Raw genomic sequence first — 20,451 nt, forward strand, 5'->3', positions numbered from 1 at the left:
TAACCCCCCCCCCCCTTTAAAAAGTTCATTATATATTCTCAGTATACTGAAATGTTATGATAATTGTTGTCCCGAGTTTGTCGAGTCCAGTACAATAGGTGTAAAACACGGCAAACACAATATGTATAAGATTCTGGTCGGTACCACACCGTTTCTATAAAGTGGATTCCATTTCAGATAACGGCACGCTCGTGATTCGTCGTTGAGTTGCAGTAATAGAGTGTTTGAGTAGGCGGAGTTTTCAAAGAGAGAATAATACATTGTCTTCGCGAATCGGTGTTATCCCGCCAAATAACGATGCACTCAGATTGGTCAACTACCCGGGTTCAAGTGAGGTTAACTTTTGTAAGTGACGGGTACCACCGTGGAGCTTTTGCTAGTATCCTGTATTGTTCTCTTTATTAAGAATTTATAGTTTGTCTATTTCACCGCGAAAAGAAAATTAAACTAACACTCTGCGTCAGATATTATCGTCCCGTCAGACGCCGTGTCCTTACCGAGGCGGACGTGACTGACGTGCGTAACAACAAAGGAATAATAATTTCACAATATTGCGTAATCGGGATATTATTTAACATTGGTCTGAAATTAAATTTCCCGGAAACGTGTCCACGAGAAAATCAGTGTGACGCACAGTTTGTGCACGTGTACGTAACAAATTACATGTAACGTGACCTTTCCAAATAAGGCAATGGCGACGTCATTGATCATTGCGACATTTTACCACGTTTCTAGAATCTACCATTATTTTTACCCATCGTGCATTTCGTATGATAGAAAAAGATAGGGCTTGGCGCCATTATATAGCGGGTGTACACTGTGAAACAGGGTAAAAGAAATATGTATCGTCGACGAAGATATCTACTCTTACAACTCTCTTTGAAAGAACAGGATTTCACGCATAATTTTATACGAAACAGTTATAAATAACACATACTTTGCCAGGTAAACATCTAAGCTGTCGATCGGACCAAGACGGGAGCAAAATGCCGCGAACCAGGAATAAAAAGAAAGGTAAGAGTGTGGGAATGTCACCGCCCCGTTTAACTGTTTCACACATCCATATGGAAGATATGAAAACTCAATATCTATGTTCATGTTTTAGTTCCATATTTCGCCGATTTTGAAGACACACGTGTCACTCTAATAAATTTATTGACACGGCTATTCACAAACATCGCTGCATTACGATTTATTTCTCCCGATTTGCATCGATGAATTTTCGTCGGAAGCTGAAAAAGCCGGCGACTGACTTGATTTCATGGTCGCTTATTTGGTTGACCTGTACGTACGTGCGTGTTGCTTTGGAGTGTGTGCGAGTCGCACTGTCTTCGAGTACGCGCTGTTTTCATTGATGAAATTGTGAAATTCACTAGAAAAACTGTTTATAACATGACATATAGCATATACGCTGTGTTTTCATCTCTGGAAACTGCGACGCACTCGCATATACGCAAAGCAAATTTCAGGTGTCGCAGTTGTTATTGAAATACGACCTTGGCGACCGCTTAGAATGATGAGTCAGTATATGTTTATGCGTGTTTTAGGTATATTGCACAAACACTGACTGTTATTATCACAAGAATGTAGAAGAACATGCGTTTTAACACGAGCAGGGCATTCCCCTCAAATTGTACTCGAATTATTTAGTCTTGTACCCTAGAAGAAATGTCTATTTGTTATTTCCAATATTTTGACCTCAGTATTGAATTTCAGATTCAAGGCTACCGAGGGTAGTCAACACTGACCAAAGTACTTTTAATAATATATATACCAGTATATGTATATTTATAGCCTATGAACAGACATATTTAAATTGAACTTTATCCAGAACCATGTAGGTCATCCACCCAATTGTTCATGTTCTCATGGACTTTGGTTGACATTTCTTATCTTGTTGCAATTTAATTTTAATATTTAATGTGATGACGAAATTGTGAAATGTGTTTGTTTGTTTTTTCACCATAGGAGGTAGGCGTAGTGCTGACGTAAGTGAAGATGAAACGTTTGATGACAGAGTCAGTGTTGCGAGCAGCAAGTTGTCTGACCATGATAGTCTCCCACAATTGGAAGATGGTTAGTACAATATTAAATCCTGGATTATTCATATCTGTTGTCTGAAGATTAAACTATAGATTAGATTATAATTTGACCCAAATGCCCTTTTGGTCTAGTGGTTCTTGGTCAAGTCCCGGGTCAACAGTATAGTGACCTCTGAACCAAGCTGTGAAGTCCACACACTGACTTTGTATGTATATATATTTTTTATCAACTTAGGGGACGAAGGGTCGGATGATGTCGTGGAAGCAGGGGATGAATTTGAAGACAAACTGAAAGAATTCATTGATGGTACTTCACAGAAAAGGTAAGTTTGAAATTTGTTTTCAGTTTTCAAAAACTTGTATATACAAAGGTAATGATAGTTGCAATTGCTTCCTATGTTTCTAAATAACGATGACCGACAATGTTTGTTTCTTTATATTATCAGTGCAAAAGGAAGACTGACATGTTTAGAAGGGATACGGTCATCATTGAGTAGAAGATACATCTACGAATTCATCTATGAAAGGAAAATTACAATAGCGGATTGTATCGAACGATGTCTGAAAAAAGGTGATTTGCTATATGATAATTTTAAGTATAAATTGAGAGATTGGTTTCTTTGAATGTTGATGAAATTGCCTCCTGAAAGTATGACAGATGTGTGTCTGTGATCATGTTTTAATGATGCTGTGTACAACAATATTTTGGCTTATGTGCACTTCTATTGGAGATACACTTCTAATAGGAATCACATGTGCTATGATCCACCCACACCTTTAACCCTCACCCCCTGTGTATATTGTAAAACTTCCATAGTGGATCGCATGTGTGTGAACAAGAGAGAAAGACAAAGGATAACAGTTATGCGTTCTTTCACAGCTGGCAAATGTAGCTACGTTCTTGTATGTCTAAAAAACGCTGGTGTTGACACTGGTTTTTTGTTGTGCAAATATTAGATAATCTGCTGAATTGTCTGCTCTAAAAACACCGGTGTTTGAGGATTGAATGCTGGCCTTCTACCTAATATTTCGTGTAGTTCATCCCAAAATGGTATAGTTTTCAGATCTCTACCGCTTCTGTTGTTGTGCTCAGTTCCTTCTCTGTACTTTAAACGTAAAGTTTTGATTTTCCGTTCACATTGTAATGACTTCCTGTCCAACTCCTTTTCAGCCGCTTTCTCTGCAATCACAGCATATACTCTAGCATCCCTAGTCGTTCCGTCCATCATTCTTAAATTCATAAATAAGTCTGTGATAGAGGGCGTTTGGCCATCATATTGTGTTCACACGGCACACTGCGTTGTGCAAGAACCGGTGTGACAACGGCGTTTAAGATCTGGTCCACCCCTTTTACGACTGTCAAAAACGCCAACGCCACAATGGCATATTCTGTTCACACACGCATTTTAACAACGTTCTAAAATAAAGGCGTTGTGACAACTGCTTATTTCGTCCAGTGAGAACACCACTTGTAGCAACATGTGCTCTATCATCTTATTATAAGGCTTCATTTAAGGCTCCAAGACAATTTGAGCCAAATTAAAATTTTGCACTATTGATTATTTTACTGCAATGTTTTATGGGAGAGATCTTCCCATTGTTTATGATAGTAAACCATCATTGTACTCTGGGGTAAGGGGCATTGGCACAGGAGGGAGCCATCCACTTTGGATAAAACGTTTCAAAGTCAGTCCACATGCCATCATTGAAGCAACAATAGATGAAAATAATGAAATCATTTCAGCAATTTCTTTCCAGAATAAACCTCAACGAAACTTAGAAATATGCCATAGAAATATACAGGCCCTAAAATTGTGTCTATTGGGAAACAAATCAACTGACAACTAGTTTAGCACTACAAGTTTCTTACAGTAATGATTTCTATGCATGATTTTATTGCGTTCAAAATTATTCCATTACAAACTGCACACGCGCACACACACACACACACACACGCACACGCACGCACGCACACACACGCACACGTGCACGCACGCACGCACACGCACACGCACACACACACGCACAGCGATTTCTTGAAATTCATTCTAATTAGGTAAATTGTCATTGGTAAAAGTTATTGATTTGTATTATTAGTATGTGACTTGTTCATTCTATTCATTCATTCATTGTTCATTCATTCTGTTGTCTTGTATCTTGTCAGGTGACCCCATTTTGTTGTTGTCATTTTCGGTGTTCTGGTCATTTGATTTGATTACACAACTACAAACTTTAATTGTCTTATCTTTCATACTTGCGTCACATAGGTAAAAGTGAGGAACAGTCATTAGCTGCTGTCAACTCAATATTGCTATGTTGTCAACTGGGTGCAGGTGAAGAGAGCGAAGCAATTTTCAACAGTTTCAGACCTATTTTAACCACTATAATACAAGATAAAAATGCATCAGCTAAATCCAGAGCTAGTGTAAGTATATATACCAATAAGTCTGCAGAGTCCATGGAGATTGTGGGTCTATATCTCCCATGGTCGGCTGCACACTCAGCAATGTAAAAAAAAAAAAACTTTCTGCCCATTTGCTAACCTTGCGTCATCATGGAAATAAATGCATTGTAAAAAATCCGATTTTAGTGGGTTCCTCTCAATGCATATACAGTCAAACCTGTCTATAAAGGACAGTCAGTGGACTGAGCCAAACTGTCCTTTATAGACATGTGGTCGTTATAAGGAGGTGGCCTAATTTATTCATTCAATCATGAATATTAATTAGGCGGGAATTTTAAGGGAGATCATGAGCAAAACATAAAAACAAACCTACACATTGTACAATGAATAGGTCTTTTTTAATAAAAGTCACTCATTTTGATCTGAATAATTACACAGCTTTTCTTTTTTACTGCAAATTATATCATGTAAATTCACTGAAACCAAGTGATTCTGCCCATGGATTCATTGGTGTATTTAATGCATAAGAACGATTGTCAACGATCGGCTGCATTGGCGTTTCAGCTCGGACTTTCACACTCTCACCATGCAGTCTTATTCCCCAGTCTCTTACACATATTTCATCACAGGCGGTAATCAGTCCCATCGTTAGTATTGTCGATTGTACACTGTGACAAAATGCACAGGCAAAGTTGCTGTGTTTGAAAAAACAAACAAACAAGCATTAAAAATGAAAAAGCATTGGTAATAAACAACATTTACCTAACTCATAACGATTGCTCCAACTCTCGGTGTTGAATCAGAAAGTCAAACGAACCGGAAATGAAACGCGATGATCGTACACACAATTTTACAGTTATTCGTTGCAAGCATCGACGTGCAAAACTGCCCAAACGAAACAAATTTTCTCGATTGCAAATTATTGATATTACCGTTTATAAAAAAAAAATAGAAAACATCTGTCGTTGAAAATAACCCTGATATGACCCCTCAGTAACATTATGTTTTGCCCATGAGCTAGCTTCATTAACATAATTTATAACGATCAACAACAAACAGCATGGCAGCCAAAATAGGTCGGATTTTGCAATCCCGCGATGAAAACGAAATAAACGAATGTTTTATTATTTTGTTTGGATATTTCATGTCGACAAGGTAAATAAAACATGTCTCATTTAATAAAACTGGTTCATTGTTCTTGTTTTTGAGACGGGAGGAATTTGCTCTTCATGTGCAAGACAGTCCACAGAAGTGCCGCTGGCCGGCTGGGGATCGATAGTATAGTACCGATCGGAAACAAGCTAGTTTTTCATTTCAAACTTTGAATGAAACTGTTTTAATTTGTTGTTAAAAATCTTTCCAGTCTTTAGACGTTACATTCAGATGATATTCAACTTTTGTTTTTTTACTTTTTCACAACTTCACAAACTAAGTTGCGATGGTCACCCCTGTCTCTTAGCCCTAAAGATTGCGTACTCATTAATCTGAACGTAACATATGGCCACTTTCCTGTTAGCGATTCGCAAGTAGCTATTGTCTTTTTGCTGAGACCGTCTGATGGAAATGTTGGTGGTCGTTATACAAAGGTTAAAGTGTGAATAGGTCTACAATAGGGTGGTCGCTGGTCGCATTGGACAGGTGGTCGCTATATCCAGTGTCTTTAACATGTAAATTGAGAAGGGACTGTACTAAGGTGGTCGCTATGAGCAGGTGGCCGCTCTGCACAGGTGGTCGTTAACACAGGTTTGACTGTAAATGCTTATTTGTGCTGTCTCTCATTTCCAAAATGGGTTCTGATCTGAAATCAGAGTATAGTGGATATTATGCATTTATTATACTTTTGATATAAAACATGATGAAACTATCACCTAATAGTTCAAATAAATATGGGTTGTGGTAAATATTCCAATTCTTTTCCTTCATGCAGAAAAACGTACTCATAACAATACAGTATATTTACAAGTTACATTTTATCTGTTGACATATATGGAGAATTTGAATTTAACAGTTTTTAGCTCCGCTGTCGACTTTGTCGAGCAGAGCTTATCATATGAGTGATTGTCCGTCGTCCGTGTCAATGTTTTACTTTTTTGACTTCTTCTTGAAAACTACAAGCCTGAATGCTTTGATACTTGGTGTATATGTACCTTGGGTAGACCTCTTTTAGGTTTGTTCATTTCATGTTGATATCTTCAATTCTCTAATTTTGGTGAATATTTTTGTCATTTTTGGTAAAAAGTGATATTTTCGACTTCTTGTTAAAAACCGCAAGTCCAATTGCTTTGATAATACATATATAGGTACTACATGTGGACCTCTCTCAGATTTGTTCATTTTGTAATGATATCTTTAATTCTCTAATTTTGGTGAATATTTTTGTCATTTTTGTAATTTTTGGTAAAAAGTGATATTTTCGACTTCTTGTTAAAAACCAAAAGTTCAATTGCTTTGATATTACATATTTAGATACTACATGTAGACCTTTCTCAGATTTGTTCATTTCGTGATAATATCTTCGATTCTATAATTTTGGTGAATATTTTTGTCATTTTTGGTAAAAAGTGATATTTTCGACTTGTAAAAAAACAATAGTCTGATTGCTTTGATATTACATATATAGGTACTACATGTGGACCTCTCTCAGATTTGTTCATTTTGTGATATCTTCAATTCTCTAATTTTGGTGAATATTTTTGTCATTTTTGGTAAAAAGTGATATTTTCGACTTCTTGTTAAAAACTGTAAGTCCGATTGCTTTGATACTATACATATTGTTCATTTTCTAATGATGTCTTCAGTTCTTTAATTGAAATGTGCATTGCTAACAGCGGAGCTATCTCAGCCGATAGGCTGCTTGTTGTATAATACTATCTAAAAAAATACTAGCTGAACAACTACCTAGATACATGTATATATTTGCCCACTCAAATTGTTAATGATTTATTTGATTAATCACTATAAAAATTTCTTTTATTAGTGTTCAACGGCTCTTGGTCTATCATGTTTCATTGCTTCTGGTGATATGTTGGTAAGTTGCAGTTTTAATACTTTTTGACTCCCATGTGCGAAGCACAAAATGGGAGTCTTTGCAGTTAGTGTGTCTGTATGTGTGTATGTGTGTATGTGTGTATGTGTGTATGTGTGTATGTGTGTATGTGTGTATGTGTGTATGTGTGTCCGACTGTTCCACTGCTATCTCAAGAACCATACATTGGTTTTTGATGAAACTTGGTGCATAGATGCTCTGGGCCAATGCGCAGATTTGATTAGGTTTTGGTAAAAATCCATGCTCGTTAATTACCTAATTTGCATGATAATTAGCTAATTTTTAGCTGTTCTATGACTGTTCCACTGATATCTAAAGAACCACTCATTGGATTTTGATGAAACTTGGTACATAGATGCTCTGAACATATGCGCAGATTTGATTAATTTTTGGTAAAAATCCGTGCATATTAATTACCTAATTTGCATGATAATTAGCTATTTTTTAGTGGTTCCATGACTGTTCCACTGATATCTAAACAACCACTCATTGGATTTTGATGAAACTTGGTACATAGATGCTCTGAACTAATGCTAGGTTTTGATTAGTTTTTGGTAATAATCCGTGGATACTAATTACCTAATTTGCATAATGATTAGTCAATTTTCGGTTTTTCCACTGATATCTCAAGTACTAATCATCACATTTCAATGAAACTTGGTACATAGATGTCATACGACACTGCACAGACCTGATAGTTTTTATGGTAATATCAGTACATATTAATTACCTAATTTGCATAATTAATTAATTTTCAGCATTTGATATAAGTAGTTAGCATTACATTTCAATGAAACTTGGTACTTACATACTCAAGGACTATGCAGAGATTGATTGTTTTCGATAAATATTTGTGCATATTAATCACCTAATTTGCATAATTAGTTAATTTTCAGCTTTTCCACGGGTATCTCAAGTACTAATCATCGCATTTCAATGAAACTTGGTACATAGATCCTTTAGGACTATGCAGAGACCTGATTAGTTTTAGGGTAAATAATTGTGCATATTAATTACCTAATTTGCATAATTAATTTTCAGCTTTTCTACTGATATCTAAAGTACTAATCATCATATTTCAATGAATCTAGAATTATGCAGACCCAATTAGTTTCCGGTAAATATTTGTGCATATTAATCACCTAATTTGCATAATTAACCAACTTTCACACTGATATCTCAGGTACTATACATCACATATCAATGAATGTACATGGATGCTGTAGGACAATAGACAGACCTGAATAATTGTGGGTTAAAATCTGTACATATTAATTACCTAATTTGCATAATTAACCAATTTTAATCTTTCACACTGATATCTAAAGTACCGTAAAATCTCCAAAATTTCGACTGGTTTTAAATAATTTGTGTTAGAAATGTGACGTGTTTTTAGAGTCAAAATTAAGGTGCATTTTCGGACGGTCGAATTTTTCAGAATAGAAATCAGCAAAAAAAAATGGGGATGATAGACAGTGTGCTTCATTAGTTTTTAAAAAATGCAATGTCCGTCAATTGACGTAAACTTCCTCATGTTTCACGGTAAAAGCAAAGGTCGTGGCCGAGTTGTAACTCAAAATCTAAACAAAGTCATCAATCAGTGAGTATTATGACAAGCAAAACAAAACATCAAGACGCGGAGAAGAGGTCAGCACAAAACTAATAGGTCAAAAGACAAAGCTGTCTCGCACTACCTAGGAAAACTTGTGAATGTTCGAAGTACAGGTACCCATTGGACAAAAGATACATGGAAGTTTAGCAAACGATCTCCCCGACCCAGTGCAATGTATCCGGTTAGAATCAAAGCTCACGTGTCCCTTATTTGAGCACCGTACCGGTGATTTGAGGGACCAAATTCTGCCGTAAATTCGCCCTTGGATTAAAAAATATAATGGGATTTAAGAAAATAAAATGGGACTTTTAAGGTGTATTTTGGCGTCATTTTTCGGACATTTCAATCAATCCTGCCGGCTAAAATAGAGTCTAAGTTTTACCGTAGTCATTGACGTCTGTCTATTCAAGAGTACACGTGTATGATTTTTATCGTGACTAGCGTGAGCGGGTAAGCTTCCTTTCGAGAATGAGCTGTTATCACTGTGAACAATGTTAAATTATTCTTCAGATGACCAGTTTATTTTTTAAAAACAACTAATTTTTTTATTTAAAAAAAATCATGCCGTTTTCGCATCATCCAGCTTTTTGATTGGTTAATTAGCGATTTGACCTATTTGACCTAAGAGAACATGGCGGATATCCTACAGCATCAAACGTTTATACGAGACCGGAATCATTCGCTTACGATGAAACTAAGTTGACTTTTATTTGTATTTCATAACCATTCAACAAATTTATTTTGTGTACATTATTATAATCACTACTGAGTACAGTAATAATCAACAATTCAGAAACGCAGCATGCCGAGATTTTTGTGTTCGTTTTTATTTGAAACTTCGTTTATTTAGAATATATTTTCGTTACCAATAAAATAAAAATCTCTCAGTCAATCAGAAACCCGGATTCATGCCTTTGAGGAAGGTCCCGTTTGAACGCTCACATCGTTTTTTTTTTCGTTTGGGGGAAAACTAAAACTGGTCGCAATTTTCGAATAAGAATGAGTCGGCAATTTTTAGTGGAGTCGAAAATTTGGAGGTAAATAAAACACCGAAACCCGGCAAATAAATAGGCGGTCAAATTTTTAGAGGGGTCGAAATTTTGGAGTTTTCGCGGTGTTAATTATTCCATTTCAATGAAACTTAGTACAAAGATGCTCTAGGACAATGTACAAACCTAATTAGTTTGGGGTAAAAATCTGTTCATATTAATTCCCTAATAAGCATAATAATTCATAATTTTTTGGTTCTGTTACATTGCGCAGACCTCATTAGTTTTACACTCAAATCTGGTCATATTAATTTTCTGATTTGCATAATTAGTTTTCAGCTAAGTAATTTCGAATTATATTTAATGTGTCTCCAATACTCTCAGCACATGGGAGTTCTTTCTAAGCTTTCTTTGATTTAATGATTCGTTTCCAGGAGTTCTGTATTTTATCACTATTAAGGCTATAAACCTATTCGCAGCCACATTTTGGTTTCCATTTGCATTCTGAGTTTTATTTGATTTTGAATGAAATAGAGTTTATGATATTGCAAATAGATTTTGTGGAATATGTGGCAAATATTGGCAATGGCTGTAAAACTGTTACTGTTTCACTTTGTTTCACGCACTCGTCTTTCCCTTTACCAATACTGTACGTTTTTATTTGCAAAATTGCCTGGATGTCAGTTTTATAAACAGTGAATATTTTCTGAAAAAGGATATATACATTTATTCATTCATGTCCATAACATTGCGTTGTACGTTATTACAGGCCGTTAAGGAAATTATGTCCGTGCTAGAATTGGTGTTTAAAGCTTCATATCTAAAGGGTGACGGTAGTTCTCCATCGCATTCACCAAATGAATCTGCCATACATACCTCAGCACTGTCAGCGTGGACACTATTATTATCAATATCACCAATAACGCATGTACAGTCCCTCATATCAAGGTATGGGTTTTTTTTCTGCTTTGTGTAAAACGTGAATGTTGCCAGCCCTGATGGGCTGTGCAAGTGAATCACCAATTCTCATACTGATTTGATGTTTACATGCCCACAGTTGTAGTCAAATTTTGTGTAAGCAATGTATTTTACACACGATGTTTATGTAGTATAGAACTCGTATTGATCCATAGACCTTAAAATGTTATTGCTATGATTGACCATGGTAACTTTGGTGCCTAAATTTGGAATATGAGATTTGCCTCTATGATTTTGCTTTTTGGCGGAAAGGTACATATAACCCTATTTAATGAATAGCCTTGAAAAAAACGTTGTTGGAATATTTATTATTTATGATCTTGTAGAGTATATCGCTATATGCAAGGAAATTAAATTTGACTGTTCTAAGAAATATTTTAATTGTTAGTTACATTCCCACCTTATATGATCAGCACTTCCCCCCCACTTAACATCATGAGCGCTTTTGATTTTGTGCAGTTTTTATGTGAAATCTTATCTAATAGAATCGTGAATTTAGAATGTCACCCTAAAATATTGTAAAATACTTTATTTTAGCTGGAATTAATTTTTGCTAAAACGACATTTTTGGTGAAATTTATTTTCACTGAATTTTGACAAGTTGAATGTAAAATTTAGGAAAAAAGTATATTCGCTGGATTTAATTTTCGCAGATCATGCCTCCAGTGAAAAGAGTGAAAGTTAATTCCAAGCGAAAATAAAGTATTCTACAGTAGTCTTAAATGACCTTGAGTGATTAAAATAATAACATAATAATGTTTGATTTGTTTCAAAATATTTCAGGCTTCGTTTCCAAACTAACTGATTTTATAATTTTCCACAGTGATACAAAATGTGAATTAAACTTTTTTGTTGTTGAATTTTTGTTTCATGGGATATAAAAAACTATCAGTCAACAACTACGCAAATATTTTCTAGACTGCATTGAATAAAGTGTATCACTGAAGTCTACTGTTGCTGTGATCAGTCAATGATTAAACTCTGTATTTTATGATTGGCTACTAACTCCCAGTGCTTATTTCAATCAAGTCTTTTATTCGCAGGCAACCTAAGGTCAAGGTAATGATATAGTTTGATTTTTTTTTTCTTTTATTTAGTCATTTACCTAAAATATTAGAATTATTGCGAAGTGAGGATGTCAACCTTAGAATTGCTGCTGGGGAAGCCATTGCACTGTTTTATGAATTAGCTAGAGAACAAGACGAGGTAAGTACGTGTCCTTGTGAGATTTTGTTAAACTATGCTGTTTTTAATATATTTGCCAGCTGTGCACAGCTCAATGTTTTTTGTTTTTTACTGTTTTAAAGCAATGACATACATTGTTTTATTGTCATGAAGAGTGTGATATTATTCACATTATCCTTAATTTATTCAAATATATGCGGATTATTGATTTGACAATTAATGGAATAATTTTTGACTCCCATGTGCGAAGCACAAAATGGGAGTCTTTGCAGTTAGTGTGTCTGTATGTGTGTGTGTATGTGTGTATGTGTGTATGTGTGTGTGTGTGTATGTGTGTCCGACTGTTCCACTGCTATCTCAAGAACCATACATCGGTTTTTGATGAAACTTGGTGCATAGATGCTCTGGGCCAATGCGCAGATTTGATTAGGTTTTGGTAAAAATCCATGCTCGTTAATTACCTAATTTGCATGATAATTAGCTAATTTTTAGCTGTTCTATGACTGTTCCACTGATATCTAAAGAACCACTCATTGGATTTTGATGAAACTTGGTACATAGATGCTCTGAACATATGCGCAGATTTGATTAATTTTTGGTAAAAATCCGTGCATATTAATTACCTAATTTGCATGATAATTAGCTATTTTTTAGTGGTTCCATGACTGTTCCACTGATATCTAAACAACCACTCATTGGATTTTGATGAAACTTGGTACATAGATGCTCTGAACTAATGCTAGGTTTTGATTAGTTTTTGGTAATAATTTGTGGACACTAATTACCTAATTTGCATAATGATTAGTCAATTTTCGGTTTTTCCACTGATATCTCAAGTACTAATCATCACATTTCAATGAAACTTGGTACATAGATGTCATACGACACTGCACAGACCTGATAGTTTTTATGGTAATATCAGTACATATTAATTACCTAATTTGCATAATTAATTAATTTTCAGCATTTGATATAAGTAGTTAGCATTACATTTCAATGAAACTTGGTACTTACATACTCAAGGACTATGCAGAGATTGATTGTTTTCGATAAATATTTGTGCATATTAATCACCTAATTTGCATAATTAGTTAATTTTCAGCTTTTCCACGGGTATCTCAAGTACTAATCATCGCATTTCAATGAAACTTGGTACATAGATCCTTTAGGACTATGCAGAGACCTGATTAGTTTTAGGGTAAATAATTGTGCATATTAATTACCTAATTTGCATAATTAATTTTCAGCTTTTCTACTGATATCTAAAGTACTAATCATCACATTTCAATGAATCTAGAATTATGCAGACCCAATTAGTTTCCGGTAAATATTTGTGCATATTAATCACCTAATTTGCATAATTAACCAACTTTCACACTGATATCTCAGGTACTATACATCACATATCAATGAATGTACATGGATGCTGTAGGACAATAGACAGACCTGAATAATTGTGGGTTAAAATCTGTACATATTAATTACCTAATTTGCATAATTAACCAATTTTACGCTTTCACACTGATATCTAAAGTACCGTAAAAACTCCAAAATTTCGACCGGTTTTAAATAATTGTGTTAGATATGTGACGTGTTTTTAGAGTCAAAATTAAGGTGCATTTTCGGACGGTCGAATTTTTCAGAATAGAAATCAGCAAATGAAAAAATGGGGATGATAGACAGTGTACTTCATTAGTTTTTAAAAAATGCAATGTCCGTCAATTGACGTAAACTTCCTCATGTTTCACGGTAAAAGCAAAGGTCGTGGCCGAGTTGTAACTCGAAATCTAAACAAAGTCATCAATCAGTGAGTATTATGACAAGCAAAACAAAACATCAAGACGCGGAGAAGAGGTCAGCACAAAACTAATAGGTCAAAAGACAAAGCTGTCTCGCACTACCTAGAAAAACTTGCGAATGTTCGAAGTACAGGTACCCATTGGACAAAAGATGCATGGAAGTTTAGCAAACTATCTCCCCGACCCAGTGCAATGTATCCGGTTAGAATCAAAGCTCACGTGTCCCTTATTTGAGGGACCAAATTCTGCCGTAAATTCGCCCTTGGATTAAAAAATAAAATGGGATTTAAGAAAATAAAATGGGACTTTTAAGGTGTATTTTGGCGTCATTTTTCGGACATTTCAATCAATCCTGCCGGCTAAAATAGAGTCTAAGTTTTACCGTAGTCATTGACGTTTGTCTATTCAAGAGTACACGTGTATGATTTTTATCGTGACTAGCGTGAGCGGGTAAGCTTCCTTTCGAGAATGAGCTGTTATCACTGTGAACAATGTTAAATTATTCTTCAGATGACCAGTTTATTTTTTAAAAACAACTAATTTTTTTATTTAAAAAAAATCATGCCGTTTTCGCATCAAAATCCAAGCCAAAACATCGTACTACAACACTAATCTCTTCCGCATTGCGTTCAATAACATTAACATATTTAAATAAGCTATGGTAATTTGAACACGTTGGCATCATCCAGCTTTTTGATTGGTTAATTAGCGATTTGACCTATTTGACCTAAGAGAACATGGCGGATATCCTACAGCATCAAACGTTTATACGAGACCGGAATCATTCGCTTACGATGAAACTAAGTTGACTTTTATTTGTATTTCATAACCATTCAACAAATTTATTTTGTGTACATTATTATAATCACTACTGAGTACAGTAATAATCAACAATTCAGAAACGCAGCATGCCGAGATTTTTGTGTTCGTTTTTATTTCAAACTTCGTTTATTTAGAATATATTTTCGTTACCAATAAAATAAAAATCTCTCAGTCAATCAGAAACCCGGATTCATGCCTTCGAGGAAGGTCCCGTTTGAACGCTCACATCGTGTTTTTTTTCGTTTGTGGGAAAAATAAAACTGGTCGCAATTTTCGAATAAGAATGAGTCGGCAATTTTTAGTGTAATCGAAAATTTGGAGGTAAATAAAACACCGAAACCCGGCAAATAAATAGGCGAACGAATTTTTAGAGGGGTCGAAATTTTGGAGTTTTCACGGTACTAATTATTCCATTTCAATGAAACTTAGTATAAAGATGCTCTAGGACAATGTACAAACCTAATTAGTTTGGGGTAAAAATCTGTTCATATTAATTCCCTAATAAGCATAATAATTCATAATTTTTTGGTTCTAATCACATTTCAATTAAACTTGGAGTCATAGATTTTCTGTTACATTGCGCAGACCTCATTAGTTTTACACTCAAATCTGGTCATATTAATTTTCTGATTTGCATAATTAGTTTTCAGCTAAGTAATTTCGAATTATATTTAATGTGTCTCCAATACTCTCAGCACATGGGAGTTCTTTCTAAGCTTTCTTTGATTAATCTATTTAATGAGTAGTGAAAATGATTCAGACATGATATGATATGATCTAACATTAGTAGGTTTATCTAGTAGTATTTCATTTACATGCTGAAAAAAATAATGCTGTGACATTCAAGTCTCACTAAAAAACTAGGTTTTTTCTTTAAAAAAATATATAACAAAAGTTAATTGTTAAATGAATTTAGATGCAATCGGGAATTCAAAATTACCTAACTACTGACACAGGGTAAAGTAGTTATTCAATTAAAGACGTGAACGGTTGCATCAAGTCATGGCATCCATATATGGTGGCAATGAACTTTCAACTTTGGTGCTAAAATTATTCAAGCTCAGAGGGATGCTCCTAATTCTGTCTGGTTTGACTGACAAAATGATATGATCTATATGCTTTATTTTAAAGTACTTTTTTTCTCGTCACATGCCTTATAGTAGCATTTATGGTAAAAGGAATCACATTTTGTGAAAATCGTTGCTGGTACAATATTATGATCTCCAATTGGGATCACTAGAGATGTAAAAAAAAAATGGACAACGTAATTTCCGACTTAATTAAAAAACATGAAGCATTTGAACACTTTTAATTATTACATTTAATAATTAGTTTTCTAAAATGAACTGGGCATGCAAATTAATAGAATGTGAATTAAGTTTTCATGGTATGCATAATGCAACTTTTATTCCACATCATACTGGTTTAAATTATAGTTGACAAACCAAAACATATTCAACATTCTATTTTCTTCTCTCCATTCAGTTATTTGTAGGTGAGGATATTGACAGTCTTAAAATCACATTAAAAGAACTAGCCACTGACAGTAACAAATACAGAGCCAAGAAGGACAGACGGCAACAAAGGTCCAGCTTCAGAGACATTCTCAGGACGGTTGAGGTAACGTTACATATGATTTTTGTGTTTAAAGGGTGATGATCATGTTAATGTGTGTCTTGTTTATTTGATTCCATGCAACATAAACATTGACATAACAATATTTACACAAATCTGATTCACAATATCATCTCATTTTGTTTTATTTTTTTGCAGGATAATGACTACCCATATGAGCTGATTAAATTTGGCATGGAAGCTGTTGAGCTTGACAGTTGGGTTAAAAAGCGTCAATATGGCGCCCTCAGGGACGTATTGGGTGCAGGAATGAATTTACACCTCAGAGATAATGACCTATTACGTGAAATATTCGGACTTGGTGCTTCTCTTTCGTTAGCCGAATGTAAAGCGATGAAACTTAGTAAATTTGAAAGAGTAAGTACCAATACAAGTTTACCCTATAGTAATTGTTTTTTGTAAAATATAATATTCTTTATTCAGTTTTTATGTTTTTCTCACCAAAATACTGCCCGGAAAAAAAATCATGGCATTTGAAATGGCGAGTTTTTAGACAATTAACAATGGTGTACAGTTGTGTGAAGGATGAGATACGCAAGAATCTGTTTTGAGAGACTATTTCTTTATTTTTTGCAGCATGCCTACAACTCTGCAGCTTTTAAAGCGAGAACGTTGTCAAGAGGAAAACAGAGAGATACAAAGCAAGTGGCTGCTTATTAATGGTCTGCAACTTCACTGGATGCCTCATAATATCCCTTCCTTCATAAAGTCATCACTGGGCTTGATATTTCCAACAAATGTTTGTATTCAAGCTATGTGGGTGATGTTGTACTTGATTTTGGAGAAACATCAACTGGTACCACCTGTAGATGTAAAATATTGTTATCAAAGTTGTCACTTTAATACAGTGACCTCTACCTTGTAATCCCTGATAACGTTTGAAGAATTTCAAATTAGTAAAAACATGAAAATTGAATTGCCCTTTGCATTTATGGTTGATCTGGGTTGGAAATAAGTTTGTTTACTGGTAATGGGAGGGTAGGGTGTATAGTAGTTTGATGATGCACATGGGTGCTTTCTGTATAATGTGTTTGAAACTATACAAAAAATGTTATTTATTTTTGATAACCTATGCACTACAACTGTATTTCAAGTAATATTTAAATTGGATGCCATGGTATGTAATGACTAGCAAGTCATCCTTTTGTTAAAGTTTGGCCGCTTCTGCAGAACACACTCGCAATGTTGTCGTTGTTTGAGAAAGATTAATATACAGCACAGTTTGTGAGACATCTGCTGAAAAATATCAGAAACTTGAATTACCTCACTTTGAATTATGTAAAAAAGAGAAAAAAATCTATATAATTGAGGATGTGTTTATTACAAAAAGGATGTTATATTTCTCTCGTAAGCATTATATATGAAAGCATTGGCACTTGCTTACTGTGTTTTAAGATTCTAAGGATGGTGGTTGTTCTGGCGTATCATGTTATACAAGACCCATCTACTCAGTATGCTTGAAATTCAACAAGTGCTACAAGACGTCCACTACTTTTTAAAGACAGTGATGCACAGTTCAACTCAACTATCATCATCGGGTAGTGTTTTCAGTAAAAAAAAAGCATTTATTGAATTTTAACTCCAAATTGGTATACAAATTTAATATATTACAGAAATATACAGAAAAAGTGATAACATTTCATTTTGTTGGCGTCAATGACATAGGCAGTGTGTTGGTTTTATCAAGTTGTTGTTTTCTTAGTACACTCAATTACAAGTATTATTTATTTTGTGGCTCGTATCATCATGGTCATGCCATATGGGTATCGTCCACACTATTTAACCAAGAGTACTTCTAAAAGAAAAGGCTATATATCGCAGTAAAACAACAGCAGAGTAATTTCAGCGGGACTATATACTTGTACTAAATTATCATTCCATAATTTTCAATCCAATAAAAGCAGAAAAGTAGAGTTCTTAGAGTTTTTTTTTTTTTTTTTATATAACATCACCACGTTGGGGAAAATACAAGTCTTTCTCTCCAAACCTGTTTTTTTGCCCTAAAGCTCTGACATCAGTCTTTAAAATTGTAAATATAATAAATTTATTCCATATTTCAGAATTTTAAAACAAAACTGATTCAGACATTTACTGTGAACTTTAAGACAATGGTGATGTTTATTTCTATTTAAGGCTAAACTTTTTTAAATGGATTCTTCTTCCTTTTACTTTCTATTTTTCAGTTTCTCTAAAGTTAAGCTACACTTTGAGGGTTTCAGGATGCAATGTATGCATTTTTTTACAATAATTTTTGTAAACTGATATCTGGTTGGCTCTTAATTATTTAACCAGTAGTGATTGAGTGTATGGCTGCGAGAATTGTATAATTTGTTGGAACCCTTCAATAAAGTGAGATCAGAGCATGAGATTTGGTGACTGAGAGACCTTTAAATGATGAATAATTAAATAAAGCAATTATTCAGAATAAGTATATGCATTAGGAGACTGTTTGTTTTGTATATCATTATTGTGTTGCTGCTTGACAAGTTCACCAGCTATCCTGACCTGGCTTGATCAGACCGTACCGTACCATACCGCCTTGCCTTTGCCCTGCCCAATCTCTCTATCTCTGCCATTGTCCAATCTAGCTGAGATGCCCTGCCCTGACACTACCAAGATATGCTGTGTAAGAAATCTATGACTCCATATTTGACCAGGTTATGATTAGGGTGGTAATGTGTTGAAATAATTGATATCGGTAGTTGCCCATAAATTTTGCTAATTATTTCCTCATAAGTAATCGGTACATATCAGGTTTGATGGGAGGACACTTATTGAGCTCTGATAAATGTTTTTTGTTTTGTTTTTCACGGATAACATTTGTTTTAGAATTCGTTGTTGCTAAGCTACACAACAGAACACTTTAAGTTGGTTAAATTTTGAGTTCACAAGGAATGATTGAATTATTTTCCTGCACAAAACTGACTAGCAAACACTTCATGGTAGCTAGGAATCTAAAGTTCTTATTCAGGGACTTCCCTGTCTCTAAAAGACCCTTGATGCAAATCAAAAGAATTTTTGTTTTAGCTCCGCTGTCGACTTTGCCGAGCAGAGCTTATCATATGAGTGATTGTCCGTTGGCGTTGTCCGTCGTCCATGTCAATGTTTTACTTTTTCGACTTCTTCTTGAAAACTACAAGCCTGAATGCTTTGATATTACATGTATAGGTACTACATGTGGACCTCTCTCAGATTTGTTCATTTTGTGATGATGTCTTCAATTCTCTAATTTTGGTGAATATTTTTGTCATTTTTGGTAAATAGATATATTTTTGACTTGTTAAAAACCAAAACTCCAATTGCTTTGATATTACATATATAGGTACTACATGTGGACCTCTCAGATTTGTTCATTTCGTGATGATATCTTCAATTATCTAATTTTGATGAATATGTATGTCATTTTTGGTAAAAAGTGATATTTTTGAATTCTTGTTGAAAACAGCAAGTCCAATTGCTATACATACTACACATATTGTTCATTTTCTAATGATATCTTCAGTTCTTTAATTGAAATGTGCCTTGCTAACAGCGAAGCTATCTCAGCCGAGAGGCTGCTTGTTGTCCTTCAAATAGTGTTACATTATCTCTTGTCTTGTCATCTATTGCTTAACTAATCTATGTAATCATGGAATTTGGACCAATGGACCCCATTGATAGTTTTTACATTTTTATCTCCGCTGTTGACTTTGTCGAGCAGAGTTTATCGTATGAGTGATTGTCCGTCGTTAGTGTCAATGTTTTACTTCTCGAATTCTTCTTGAAAACTACACGCCTGAATGCTTTGATACTTGGTGTATATGTACCTTGGGTAGGCCTCTCTCAGATTTGTTCATTTCATGATCATATCTTCAATTCTCTAATTTTGATGAATATTTTTGGTAAAAAGTGATATTTTCGATGTCTTGTTAAAAACCGCAAGTCCAATTACTTTGATAT

General features: G+C 34.6%; 1 protein-coding gene across 1 annotated transcript; it reads left to right on the forward strand.

Moving 5' to 3' along the window:
- Positions 1-831: 831 nt before the first annotated feature.
- On the forward strand, positions 832-17,615 carry LOC100366842 (interferon-related developmental regulator 1-like). The gene is made up of 11 exons (XM_002742077.4): positions 832-1,014; positions 1,969-2,076; positions 2,278-2,365; positions 2,489-2,613; positions 4,310-4,467; positions 7,424-7,474; positions 10,863-11,041; positions 12,169-12,277; positions 16,363-16,497; positions 16,651-16,869; positions 17,089-17,615. The coding sequence occupies exons 1-11, from the start codon at positions 987-989 to the stop codon at positions 17,170-17,172; spliced, it is 1,284 nt and encodes a 427-aa protein (XP_002742123.1). The 5' UTR covers positions 832-986; the 3' UTR covers positions 17,173-17,615.
- Positions 17,616-20,451: the final 2,836 nt, after the last annotated feature.

This window comes from Saccoglossus kowalevskii, chromosome 3 (genome assembly GCF_978046115.1).
Source record: "Saccoglossus kowalevskii chromosome 3, keSacKowa6.1, whole genome shotgun sequence".
Taxonomy (NCBI): domain Eukaryota; kingdom Metazoa; phylum Hemichordata; class Enteropneusta; family Harrimaniidae; genus Saccoglossus; species Saccoglossus kowalevskii.

Coding starts and splice junctions, on each gene's coding strand:
- LOC100366842 (XM_002742077.4), top strand. CDS start 987: ATGCCGCGAACCAGGAATAAAAAGAAAG. Junction 2,614..4,309: donor CGAACGATGTCTGAAAAAAG/GTGATTTGCTAT, acceptor TGCGTCACATAG/GTAAAAGTGAGGAACAGTCA. Junction 4,468..7,423: donor CAGCTAAATCCAGAGCTAGT/GTAAGTATATAT, acceptor TTCTTTTATTAG/TGTTCAACGGCTCTTGGTCT.